Source organism: Nesoenas mayeri (assembly GCF_963082525.1).
Source record: "Nesoenas mayeri genome assembly, chromosome: 7".
Taxonomy (NCBI): domain Eukaryota; kingdom Metazoa; phylum Chordata; class Aves; order Columbiformes; family Columbidae; genus Nesoenas; species Nesoenas mayeri.
Genome location: NC_137551.1, coordinates 7,606,836 through 7,619,837, shown reverse-complemented (window position 1 = coordinate 7,619,837; position 13,002 = coordinate 7,606,836). Strand labels below are relative to the sequence as shown.

At 41.9% G+C, this 13,002-nt stretch overlaps 1 protein-coding gene across 4 annotated transcripts in view; it reads right to left on the bottom strand.

Moving 5' to 3' along the window:
• Positions 1–13,002, bottom strand: part of JMJD1C (jumonji domain containing 1C) — a 61,911-nt gene that overhangs the window by 28,687 nt on the left and 20,222 nt on the right. For 3 of the 4 annotated variants that reach the window (XR_013922357.1, XR_013922358.1, XM_080347799.1), the window contains 5 exons: positions 10,459–10,564; positions 5,510–5,634; positions 4,091–4,234; positions 3,786–3,972; positions 2,022–3,697 (listed from right to left, as the gene is read on the bottom strand). Coding sequence is in view for 2 of the 4 variants with exons in the window: in XM_080347799.1 (XP_080203925.1) it covers positions 2,022–3,697; positions 3,786–3,972; positions 4,091–4,234; positions 5,510–5,634; positions 10,459–10,465 (2,139 nt within the window). In the remaining 2 variants the exon portion in view is untranslated. Of the gene's footprint in view, positions 1–2,021; positions 3,698–3,785; positions 3,973–4,090; positions 4,235–5,509; positions 5,635–8,235; positions 8,313–10,458; positions 10,565–13,002 lie in introns of those variants that run through there. The other variant, XM_080347800.1, reaches the window with a different exon arrangement.

Here is a 13,002-nt window from a genome sequence, read left to right as displayed (position 1 = left end):
GCTCTGCTCCTCTCCTCCCCGGCCTGGGCGATCCCCGGTTGAGAGCTGCGGCTGCAGCAGGGCAGCCATAGAGCTCTCATGCAACACGCACGCAGCGCACAATAGATATGCAGGTGCAACAACTTTGAAGTTCTGATTTCTACGTTTTTGAATATTTAAAGCAACCACATGGGTTTTTGCTAACAGTTTTAGTGCATACGTTTCCTGGGCCAGGAGTTCCCACGCTGTGGTGAGTTCCCACGAATAACTTGTAAGCTGTATTAAAGTATTATGCAAAAAAGGCCCGTCACCTTCTCCCTAGAGGAGCTGAGGAACATCTGCTTGAGCACCAAGCGTTGCCCAAGCAGCTTTGTGACTCCACCTGCAACCATCCACGGCCCAGTACAAAGACAGGAGCTGCCAGGGTCACCCGCAGAGGGTAGGGAGAGGTGGGCTCAGGGCACATTTCCTTCGGCACACGGACACAGCTCAGCCCCGAGCCAAGGGCGGCTGCTGCTGCCGTGACAGCTGAAACACAGATATCCTCCTGCAACTGTGGCATCCATGCAAACAAACGCTGGAAACGCCCGTTCTGGGTTGCTAAGACGTATTTTAAAAAGGCCTCCAGCGCGAGAGCCAGAAGACAAGTCACCACAAGACAATTGCCACATATCAACATAATTAAAAAGCTACGTGCCTCGGTATGCAGAGCTGCATACTTCAGGCAGACAAAGTGAAAACAGAGTCTGTCCTAAGTTCTTCAACATGGACTTCAGCATGGGGTGGAGCAGGCAGCAACATGAAAAGATAAATCCACCTATAGTTTTCTCTTACGCTTTTCTTCTTTGCTGTGTTTGGCTTTATCACAGTTTAGATCAAACTGACTCCATATTACAAGGCCAACTCAAGCCGACTGTTTGGGAAAGACTCAACCACAATGGTTTGGCTTTTCTCAAGAATGAGGCTGGGGAAGAATAGCCTTCCTCATGATGAGAAAGAAAAAAATCTTTATAACCATTCAGGAACTCCAAGCTTTGACGCAAAGGCTTACAATGTGGCAGAAGGACCACTGTCAGCGACATGCCTTTTGTAGTCCTTGTGAAAATCTGCCCAAATTAGGCCAAGTTGTAAGCCTCTAAAAATCAGTATGCACATGCTCAGTGGAGGTTTGATTGAAGCTGGCAGTAAAGCTCTCCACAGTTTCTGTCTGCACTACACATGCTCCATCTTACAGTGTTCCTCTAAGGTGCCTGCAATGATCATGCCATATCCCGAGCCTGCAGGAGCTGAGAAAACTTTTCCTGTAATTGCCATGTCTGCCTGCCAAACACCGCCGCACCGGGCACTGCGCTGAAAACACAGACCATTTCTGCTGAGACTTCAGTGGTTACATGCAGCACACAGACACAGGAATCATCCTGACTTATATTCAGAGGAGTAGAAAGCAGATGGGAAGGCAGGGATGTGTGTCAACAGGAACAGAAGGGAAGAAAAAGATACGCCAAGAGAGGGCACACAGATAGGTGTAAAGACAAGAGAAATGGGTGTGCAGTGCAAGAAAGATTTATAAATGCTGGAATACTTCTCTTCAGAACTTCCCATTGGATTTAGTACTCCTTCTGTCTCAGCCTTTCTACATTATTCAGTGAGCACACACAAAGTTTTGCTATGAAGACCATTGTCCTACCTCTCTTAGTATTTAACTTACACAATGGGTTTTCACAGTCTGATTTAGCAAATATTTACCCTGTGGACTTGAGGTCCCAAAGCAGCTGGCTGACCTCATCTGGTCACAAACTAAAAACAAATATTCAGCCTTTCCTTAAAATACTTAGGGAACCAAGGCCTGGAAGAACTCCCAACTCATGTCCACTTTGAGACAGAACTTACAATTGGATTTCCATTCCTAGTTCTCAGCCTACTCAACCCACCATCACCGCACACTCAGTGTGATACATACTACTGAATCTGTACCTAGAAAACCGCTGCTGGGAGACACCAGCCCAAGCTCAATACATTAAGAAGAAACAAGCTCCACTTACCCTTCTCAAGGAAGCCTCCGCGTTCACAGGAGTTTCTGGGTGGACCCATTTGGAGGAAGGCAGACCAAGTCCTGAGTAAGCATGTGTTCCATTTGGATACTGCCAAATAATTGGATAAAGCCCTAGCTGATTATAGGAAGCAGAAGGATGAGCTTGTCCAAGAAGATGTGGAGACTGGTGTTGTAACATCTGTTGCTGCTGCTGGTGTGCTAATGCCAAATGGCTTAAGCTGCTAGCATGAGCAGTCTCTAGTCGCGGGTGGCCACCCAGCAAGGAGGCAGCAGGCACTCCGGGCAACACTGCGGGAAGTAGATGAGGGTGATGAACAGAATGGTGAGATGCGCTGCTAAGGGGGTGAGTGTTAATAGCGGGCAAGGGAGCCTGCGCTGAAGACCCAGCTAGCAGATGGGATGAACCAGTTAATGCAGGATGATGAGCGTTTGGATTTAAACAGGTTCGGTGGGATGAGGAATGCAGAGGATAATTATGCTGATGCAAATAAGGTGAAATGTGATTAGTTCCTGTTTCTTGTTCAATCAGAGTGGGGTCCCTGTATACTGTGAAATGTTCATTCTTGTCAATGATAAGAGGACTTTTAGTAGCTTCTAGAGCACTAACTCTAGCTGGCACTGGATGAAAACTAGACCTAGGCATATCATGATCAGTTTTATTGGCTGACCTTGTTAATCCAGTAGCACGGCTGTTTTGGGAACTAACCTTAGACTTCACAGTATCGGAAGATTGGGTGAATTTAGGCTTAACATCAGGTGACTTTGTTTTAGGATGATCAACTGAAGCACTAGGTTTTGACTTCACAGAATCGGGGGCTGGACTTTGTTTATGCAGTTTACTCTCTTCTGCTAGAGAAGTTACATTTAATGAAGACATGAAGGAGCCATACTGCACTTTTTCTTTGTCGGGATTTAAGTGTTCATTTACCGATAACGTTTTTACAACCCCAGGTTGCATCAAATCCGTTTTGTTAACAACACTGCTACCCCAACTTTGATCAGCTTCCTGTTTTCTTGCTTCAAGGAAATTTGCATTCGCAAACTGCTGTTTTAAATCACTGCTGTGAGATTCTATTTTCTGAACCGTTTGCAAACCAAAGGTACTTGCAGCATTACTCTGGCTCTCCTTTTCAGAGTTGTTTTCATTAGTAATGTCAACAACACATTTTGGAGTAGGAGGTCTGGGTACAAATTGCTCATTTTTTAATTCCGCAGCATGATGTTTTTCTGCATTGCACTCTTGAACATGTGGATCCTTGGCATTCTGCTCATAAGGTGTCGGCTGCTCTGCTGCACGGAGTGAAGATTTTTCCTGCTGATCCAGAACGGATGACTTCAGTCTTTCTGTCTCTTCGTGTTTTTTATCCTCCTGTATTCCATCCCATGGAGACCGCCTCTCTGTTAGTGTCTGTTCTACTCCCTCAATACTTTGGGACTTTCCTTCTTCTCCATTTATCTTCGAAGTGTTCTTGCTTTTTAACTCATTCTCTGAATTTTGCTCTGAGGACGAATCTGTTAATCTTTTATTCGAGATTTCTGAGTCACTGCTCTCAGAATAATCTGAGATATTGTCTGTGCGCAGTCTCTTCATATTTAACTTTTTTTCATCCTCTTCAGGTTTTCTTCTTTTACTAAGGAAGTGTTTGGTTTTGCTTTTGGGGTTTTCTGTAAAAGATAAAAACACATCTATCACATTTCCAGTCTAATATGGTTTTGGGCAGCTCTCCCTCCCTCTTCCAATAACTGCTTTTACCTCCTCGACCTATATAATCGTATCTATCTTCTTTCATCTTCTCTTCATCAGGCACGCTGCTATCGGAGCCTTTCCTCTTATTTGGCCGAGTATTCCTCTGTTGCTGGTGAGAATTCTGTTTTGGTGCTGCAGTTTGGGAATTCATTGCTGGTCTGGGACTATTTGCTTGCGCACGCGTATAATGACCCTAAAAATAATTTTGTGATTAATTGACTTCAATACAATTTTAATTAGTGGCTTTAAACATGTATTTTTAATATTTGCAACATACGAAAATACTTAGGTAAAAAGATAAATGTATCTACGTGGACTGTGTTGCTGTTCTGGTTGGAACGAGACCGTCGGCGTGAAGTGATGCCAATATTTTCACCTTTCAACAAAGAGTGAACAACATCATCTAGAAAGGTCATCTGAACCATAGAAGGATCAACATTCTGAGGTTCTAACACCTGGTTTATTAAAAAAAAAAAAAAAAAAGGAGAAAAAAACAATAATCAGCAGATGTTCAGACACTGCCCAATCTGTATTTTCTGTATCAGTGTTCACCAGTCTATTTTGTGTGCTAAAGACGAATCAGAGCAAAGCCTATTTAATCCTGACAAGCAGAACTGGCATACAACTCAAAAAAGGCTGCAAATAGAGTAAAACCAAAGCTAACGTGCCTACACAAATCACTGGAAAAATATCTTTTTCTTCTTTTTTTTTTTTTTTAAAAGTACCCATCACCACTTCCTTCCCCCCTTCACTGACCTGCAAATCTGAAACTAAATGACACTGAGCTCTTCACAGAGTAACCCTTAAGTAACAATAACAATAAAAATACTTTTCAAAATGTATTTAATATACTATCAAATATACTGCAGAAGCATATTACAATATTACTTCCAATAGAAGCGAAACTGCTGAAAGAGAGGAACTAAAATGATTGGAGATAAGAACTCTGAGACCAGTGAAGTGTTACTAGTACAGGATATTTCAGATAGAAGGAAAAGCTAAGTAAATCTTTAATGTGTCAAAAAGTGAAGAAAAATAATATTTGGGGAAAATTAATTAGAGCAAATTAAGGGAAATAATATATTTGAGCATTAGACTAGTCTTAAATTTTTATTGTTAGACATGATTTTATCAGTCATTTCAAAGCAGACAGACCATTCACTATATTAGCGTTGAGTCATTACTCTGGTTTCCTGAAAGAGAATTCATCACTGCCACTAAAAATACCAGCATTCATCATTTTTGTAACATCAACTTCAGAAACACAACTAAACCCTACCACAGTAAATGTAAATTACGGTTGCAGTAAATGCTTAATTCAATAAATTGAGGAAAGTGGGTATTTCAATTGCTTGAAAGGAGTTATCGCTACTGCAGTTTTAAAAGATTTTGGCGCTGAGAAAAGAAATTCTCCGAGCTGACAGGGAAGACCTGGTCTTAAAACCAGACTGCTTCACTTCAAAGACTTCACTAGTCAAATAGCCACAGCAGAAGAAAAGCAAAACCGTAGCACCGGTATTAATCACATAAGTGCACAAACACTCAGCTCCAGCATGGTTTTCACCGCTAGTCCAAAGCAAAGTCATGCTGTCCTTTCAGCGCGACAATAGACTTGCCCTGCTACAACTCAACAACTCAGTGTATTTCACAGCACCACAAAAAGAGGTTAAAAACTCCCGACATGCAGTTTACTTGGAGCCTGTTCTCTGAGTAGGACACGTGGAACTCACCTGGTCATTCATAACCACCATAGTGCGGGTGAAGAGATCATGATGGGTTATGATACCAGTAAACCACTGGGTGGCAGAATCCTGTCTGTACACTCTCACCCTGTAACCATTTAACGAGTACGGACCTTTGGAGGGGAAGAAACAAAAAAGCCATTCAGGAATTCAGAAAAAAAGAAGCATAAATGGGTTTTCCTGGGTTTTTGAGCTTCAGAGCAAACATACAGTGTACAGGGCACAGACAGCAAACTACAGGCAATTCGGGTGCAGCACTGCCTGTGGATTCTACTTTTATTCAGGAAGACATTTTGAAATGCAAATGCTACATTTAAGTATGCTTTAAGGTCAATTATGCTAACATTTTCAACATGCAATTTTCTTATCTAACTAAATCTTTCTGCAACCATGATGACAAATGATGGGAAAATTCCTGCCTACAAGCAGCAACCATAGAAAAGTAATCTGTAAGGCTAGAAAGCGGCAGCAGCAGGTTATACAGAAGCTATTTAACAGGCTAGTCACATGCCCAGAGGCTCTGCTGGTGAAAAGATTTACATCTTGGTGGTTGGGCTCTGCATCTGCCAAGCCTTTCCCATAAGTGACCACAGAGCTTCCCTGCAAAGGCAGCCGAGCGATCCCGTCCCTGCTATGGCCACACACAACACTCAAAAACACACAGGCTATTAAGACTGGAGCTATTTTTCTGATAGCAACCCTGCACACTGTCCCTTTGCAAAGATCACTTTAATTCACCTCCACGGTGAGACAGTATGACACAGTATATATTTTATAGCTTGTTTCAAGTCACGGAAGTTGAGATCCAACAATTTTATTCACGTTCCATGTTTCATTTGATCACTGGGGCCATAAGCTTCATCACCCTTCAGTGTCCATAAGGCGTTCTGTATGATCAAGCAACGCTGCCACCAAGTGCAGTTGCAACCATGTGGGTTTCACGACTTCCACAACCAAACCCCACGTCAGCCTCACAGGAACGGAAGCAAAATGAGTCAGTGACAACCTACAAAAAGCCTAACTTAAAAGGCTTAGGAGTGCCTTGTTGCTCAACCACGCTGGCAAGGCCAGAATTCCCCTGTCTTTCCTGAATATCCTTCTTTTCCAATCCCCACCCAGTACATTAAATAATCTCAACTATCTGCAGCAAACAGGGCAGGGACATCGCAGGTGACGGCTTTCTCTAGCAAAATATCCACATTCACACTACTGGGTCCATTATACTCTCTGCACAAGAAGCTGTGTGATCATAAGGACTGTTTTTAACGTCAGCTCTTGAGAGATCAAGAGAAGTAAAGAAGCAATAATAATTTAGATGTTTCCAAGCAGTCTTTACGTTTAACTTTGGAACCTTAGCAAGACTTTTTGAAATACCTTTTGTATGTGATTATCTATGTTTTAAAACAGCTGGGAAACAGAAACACCATGCAATGGCACCCTTCTTTCACTCACATCCACATCATTCACTGCTCAACTGAACCCCTGAGGCCACCTGAACCCCCTGAGCTATGGCATTAACATCCCTGGAGCGCATTTCCAGCGGCACAGATGAGGGTCAGAAGCACCAGCACGGGCACTGCCGATCACCGAGACGCACGGCAGAAAAAGAGGAGGAATCTACAAGCTCGTGTCTCATATTCCTGGTCTTGGACTAGACGTTGTTCCCGCAGGGACACATTTCCTGATGGCTTCTCTCCAACCCTTACTCCATATGCCCCTGCAAAGCGCCTCCAGCTCAGCTCCCACACTTCTGGCTGTCTGACCCAACCCAACACGTCTCAAACTTTTCACGGCTGCCCCAAAGCTCTGCCTTGTTCAGACAGTCTCAGTAAAATTTTGCTTGTGTCTCTTCTTGCAGATTTCCCATTATTGCTTTCCTGTTCCAGCTCCCCCTCTCTTGCATCCTACTGTTAACTGCACAATGATTTTTTCAGTCTCTTGCATAAACAGAACCAGCCTCTCCCCAGCTTCTTGTCTCATTTTAGTATTTACGATTCCAGGCCACTGCCTTCCAAATCCTTTCCCAGTCTTCTCAGTTTACAAGCTCCATCCTCCCTTCTCCATCAGCTTCCAGCTTCTCTTACACTCTTCTGCACTGACCCAGTGCCAATTTCTTTCCTCTTACTCCTTGTTCTAATGTCTGTCTGCCATTCATCCCAGCTGTTATCCTATCTATTTTTAAAAGATGCTTTATCTATCATACCTTCATGGACGGTGTTGTGGGTTTGTTGTTTTTGTGGGTGTGTGGTTTTGACTGATTTTTTTTCTTTTCTTATGTGCTGCTGGGGTGTCAGGAAGAAGAAGAAAGATTAAACTGTGGTCATGCGACACAAGACAGCTCAGCTCCAGCCCAGCCCAGCCACAAGCAGCCATTACAGGAAAAGCCTGGCTTTGTCTCAGCCCCTGGCTGAATCATGCTCAGCTACACATTGTTGAAACAGCCTGTGCAGCACTATCAGGAAATATCTTCAGGGTTGAAGCACACTCTGTTTCAAGAGCATTATTATAACACAGCAGCCTCAGAGATTGTAGTGATAATGAATCTAATAAGAAGAAAAGAAAGTCAAAGAGTTTAACTGTTAAAAATCAAAGACACCTTACTATGTTCCTTGAACTGGTTTTATTTGTCCAAAAAGCCTTCAACATAGCCAAGTTTGGGAGGAGACTGTTTTTTTTTTTAAACAAGGAATAAACTACTTTCCTGACAAACCTACAATTTTTCCTGCAAAGCACACTGCTGTGACTGCCGCCCAGGGAAAGGGTGACATGGGCCAATTGTTTTTCTTTAGTCTCATTCTTGTAAACAATTGGACCAGTTTTGACTCAAGTTCTCCCTCCTCAAATTGGCTTTCTGTTTTTCAGACATCTGGAATACTATTTGAATGTTTTCTTCCAACCCTTCTTTTTCTTCAGATAAACTGCTTTAACTGTGATACAGCAGAAAACACAACACAAGATGAAGGCTTCAGCATCGCAGACAAGGAAAAGGCTGGATCCTAAAAACACTGTAAAGGATGAAGTAAAAGAATATGGTAACAACCATAATAGATGTGTCTAGACAAGGTAGAACTGAAAATGTTGCTTAAATTGCAGGGAACAGGAAAATGGTCATAAACAGAGAAGGTGAAGAAAACCAGAGAAGGAGCAGCAAGGAGGGGAAAGAAAGATAACAGGACCAGATTACAGCAGCCAGCACTGCCAGAGGGTGCCTGTGAGCCAGTGGATGGGCTGCGCCAAATGCGGTGTCTCCGTGACCAGGAGCAGATGATGTCCCAGGAGGACGTGACAGCAGCCTGTGCCAGCTGACCCCGTCCCACAGGGCTGCGGTGGCCGCGGCACCACGCGGGCTCTCGCGGGGGACAGGACGGCACGTCCCTGCCCGAGGACACGCGTCTCTCCTTGGACCGGTGAGCGAGCGCATTTGAACTGCAGCTCCTCCTTAGACGCAGAGAGCTGGTCTGCAAGGACCTGTGGAGTGGGTTGATCTCATCATGTAAACTACTCCAAATGTGTGCATTACTAAGCATTCCAACATCTGTTTAAAAACTACATGAAATTATATACATAAAAACAAAAATACAGTTCCTAGAATGATGGGATGTAAATTAGTGGTGTGGACAATGGGCTGGCAGTCTTGTTTAGACGACTGTTTCAATATTGTTGGGGCTTTGCTCAAGTATTGATTCTGTACCAGTATAAAACGACGCTTTTATAATTGTCTGATTATTGTGACTAATGAAATCCAATAAGCAAGCTCAATTTTAGTTTCCTTTTCATGTATCTCTAATTTGATTTCACATCACCTCTCAATCCAGTTATGGCTGCAGATTTCATCAACAAACTATTAACTCATATTGGACCTGAGAATATTACCATGCAATCTGAAATGACTAACACTGCTCTACCAACTTACTATCTACACAATTCCACGCGTTGTTTTTTTTCAGCATCCTTTCTCTGTGGTCCGCAAGAATAATCACATATAGTCAAATTAAAAACTCCATGGAAGGAAAGGCACAAGTGTTTTGGTGTAACTTCAGTATTATACTTACCATATTCCTTTGGCATTCTAATCTTAGTTTTATCAAAGAAATCAGACAGCAAGCAACCCTCAACATCACCCTTATAATATCAGATTATTTACTACACCTGGCCCTGTCCTAATTTGCAGAATGACTGCTGAAGCATTTTTGTCCTCAAATTTTTTTACTGCTTGCCAAGGGATTTTAACGCAGACCCACAGGGGTTAGTTTCTGTCCCTTACCGCTAGGAATACCCCTGTAGAGCTGCCTGTCAGTTCTGCATGAAGTTAACAAATATACTGCAAATACATATAATACTTTTATTATCAGCATAGTGTTTTCACTATTTTCACATAACTTGTATCTACAGTGCAAAAATGACATATGCATTTGCTGCAAACTTCCAGCATTAGAACAGAGTTAAAGATGGTAACTGATCTGAAAGGCACTTTTCAATCAATCGGTGGTGGGGGCGTGGGGTGGGATCTGCAAGTGCTCATCAGCTGTGACCCAACGAGAAAACTACAAGCACAGGCAGACAGCAAAGAAGTTATCGCACGTAACAGTAACCAACAAAGCACAGTACGGTTTTAAACATGCTGAAAGGTGTATGGCCATCATTCATACACGCTTATTTTCACGACAAATTGTACAAAATATTTACATTCATACTAATGATATTCAGCTTTTGCTGTCATCACTAAGACATCAAACAAGAACAGTCTGAAGAAGTCATGCACAGCTTCTAACACACTCTTGTTTTCTGGAATTAACAAATACTTCCAAAAAATAACTTTCCAAATGACAAATACAGCCTCCATTATATCGAAAATGCTATGGGATGAGCCCCACACGACTAACGGCCTTAAACTAGCTAACACACAATAAAAGTAAGACAATTTCCCACATAATTACCTTGCATAAAAATCTCCTGAACCTTTTGTTCCTTTACCCAGGCTTTTACCTCCTCATGTAACTGCGGGTTATCCCTGAGAACTGGGTTTAGACTGTCTACGTCGTCCTAAAGTAGAGATTAAAAAAAGAACCATATGTTATGTTTATTTGTAACATTTCTGTTTATTTTCCTAGATGTATTTTAGAGTACAATATTAAGTAGTTTGATGCTAATTTTACTGATTGCCTACAAATCCCCGTGTTATTTTCAGAAAAAAAACCTTAAAAGCGCAACACAATGCTAAAAGTTATTTCATGGGAACACGCTATGTCAGATCTCACATGTGGCCAAACTCGTAAGCTATTAATAGGATCACACTTTCATAAATACTGTCTCAACTAAAGCCAAAATTGCCCTCTAAAGACTTCAATGTTTACAGGTATGCAGAAATAATGACCAAATTACTTTTTTTAAAAAAGCTGTTTTTCATTTCTGTAAAGTTTAACAAGAACATATTGAGCATAAACTTAGATATAAACACCACAAAGATAACGCATAAGAAATAGCTGTATTTTTAGAGAAACAAACATTTTCAGAGAAACATCATTCCTGATTTTTAAAAATGTAGGTCTTTGTTATTCAGTTATTTGGAATAAGACATGCTTCAACTTTTATTTTTATTGTATTCAGTTCTCCCGGACAAGATCCTTTTTCACTATTTGAGTAGGACTTCATCTGGGAAATTAAGACATGTTTGGTGGCACTGTCCTCCTAACAAGGAAAAACTAGGCACAAAATCTGGTTCTGATCATTCAAAGCATGGCTTAAATCATCATTCATCTCTAGACTTTCAGAATACCTATTTCTCTTTATTTCAGAGCAAACTTGCTAATTTCTGCCTTTCAGGCTGTGGCAGAGAACTACAGCTGCACCGCGGCCCAGGGACAACTCGTGCAGAAGATGGTTTCGGAAATCCGTGAGCGGCAGGAATATTCATTCGTGCCGAGAGAACTTCAGACAGCTAAAATAATCACAGCAATTCTCCACATACAAAATGTAAAATGTTTTATCAGTACTGCAGCTGAGATCAAGTAATTTCTTTCCTTGATCTCCAACAAGTTCCTTGATGTTTCACAATTTATTACGAAGAGCTCCAGCCATAGAATATAAAGATCCAAGCAACACTCAGGGAATCATGCATCGCTGCCAGGCCCTCAAGTGACACAAGCAATTTCTCTTTCTTCATCTTGATGAGATTATTCCTGCTGGCCAACTGATCACAGGATGCCTACTTCAAATTCAAAATTCACTTCCCGACACGTGAAGATTTGTTGCGCTTCATTACAGAGAATGCATCAATGCTTTAGTTATTAGAGAAAATCAGACTCTCTCCTTATGCTTGTGAAAGATATGGCCTCGGATCCAAAAGGAACGGTCAAGGTGATTGGTTTAATACATGTAGAGTGGAACAAAGTAAAAGTGAAGAGAAAGATCAATAGGACCTCAACCACCAGGTTAAAAGCACCAACCCAGCAAGTATGTTGCTAGCATTACCACAGGCACAAGAGGGTCAACACTGACATTTATTTGAGGATGGAAGCTGTTCTACTTTGCTGTGCAAATCCATTTTTGCACTGATCCTACATACAGAAGCAACACCACCACTGGAAAGAGCAAATAATTTGCCAGGGGAACCCGACAGCCCCTGGAACTGGAGCTGTGTGATGATCATCCATCTGTCCCCCCACCCCATGCACTCTCCTGTACAGCAGCTGCAAGAAATTCCTGTGTCAAAAATTTCCCCTCTCAGATCCACAAGCATTAGAGCTAAGCAACAGACTGAGGCATTGCAATACTGGAAGTCTGGCTGACTTAATAATGCAGTTAATATGCAGATTTCATAGATCTTCAGTAATTCCTTCAGTCCCATCTAAGAAAAAATTGTATTTTCATTTCAAGACTATACACATTGACTAGGCACCATAATGTCAGACCTATTACTCTTAACGTTATTCTACTTCACTGAATTCTTTATGTAAAGTTTTTGAGGCTTCACGTTGTCTTGCTTTGTTTCTGAAGGCAACACACAGTGCTGAATCTCTTTTTTAGATTTCACATCCTTCCTAAGCATCTTTGCCTTCTTTGAACTTGATACTGGTGACCCCACAGACAGTACATTTGAACCTTTTATTGTCCTATCAGATGCATGGCATATCGGTACCTTCCACTGAGTGGAGTCGGCGTGAACACTTAGAAAAGGAGACTGCAAAGTCCATTTTCCTCATTCTTCGAGAAAGGTGAGCTCATCTCAAAGAGGAGCTACTGGAGACACAAGTGACGTCAAAGATCCATTACATAAACTGCACGAAGGTATGACTGGGAATATGTAGAGAACCCAGGGTTTCTGAATACACACACAAAACCACATTTAACACATCATCTATCACCGGAAAAAAAAAAAGAAGTGTTTTGCTTCTAGACATGAACATGTTATACACTGGTCAATGGAAATCAGTACACCAAGGCAAAACTGTAAGTGACAGCTGAAGTGCAGTATCAAGATA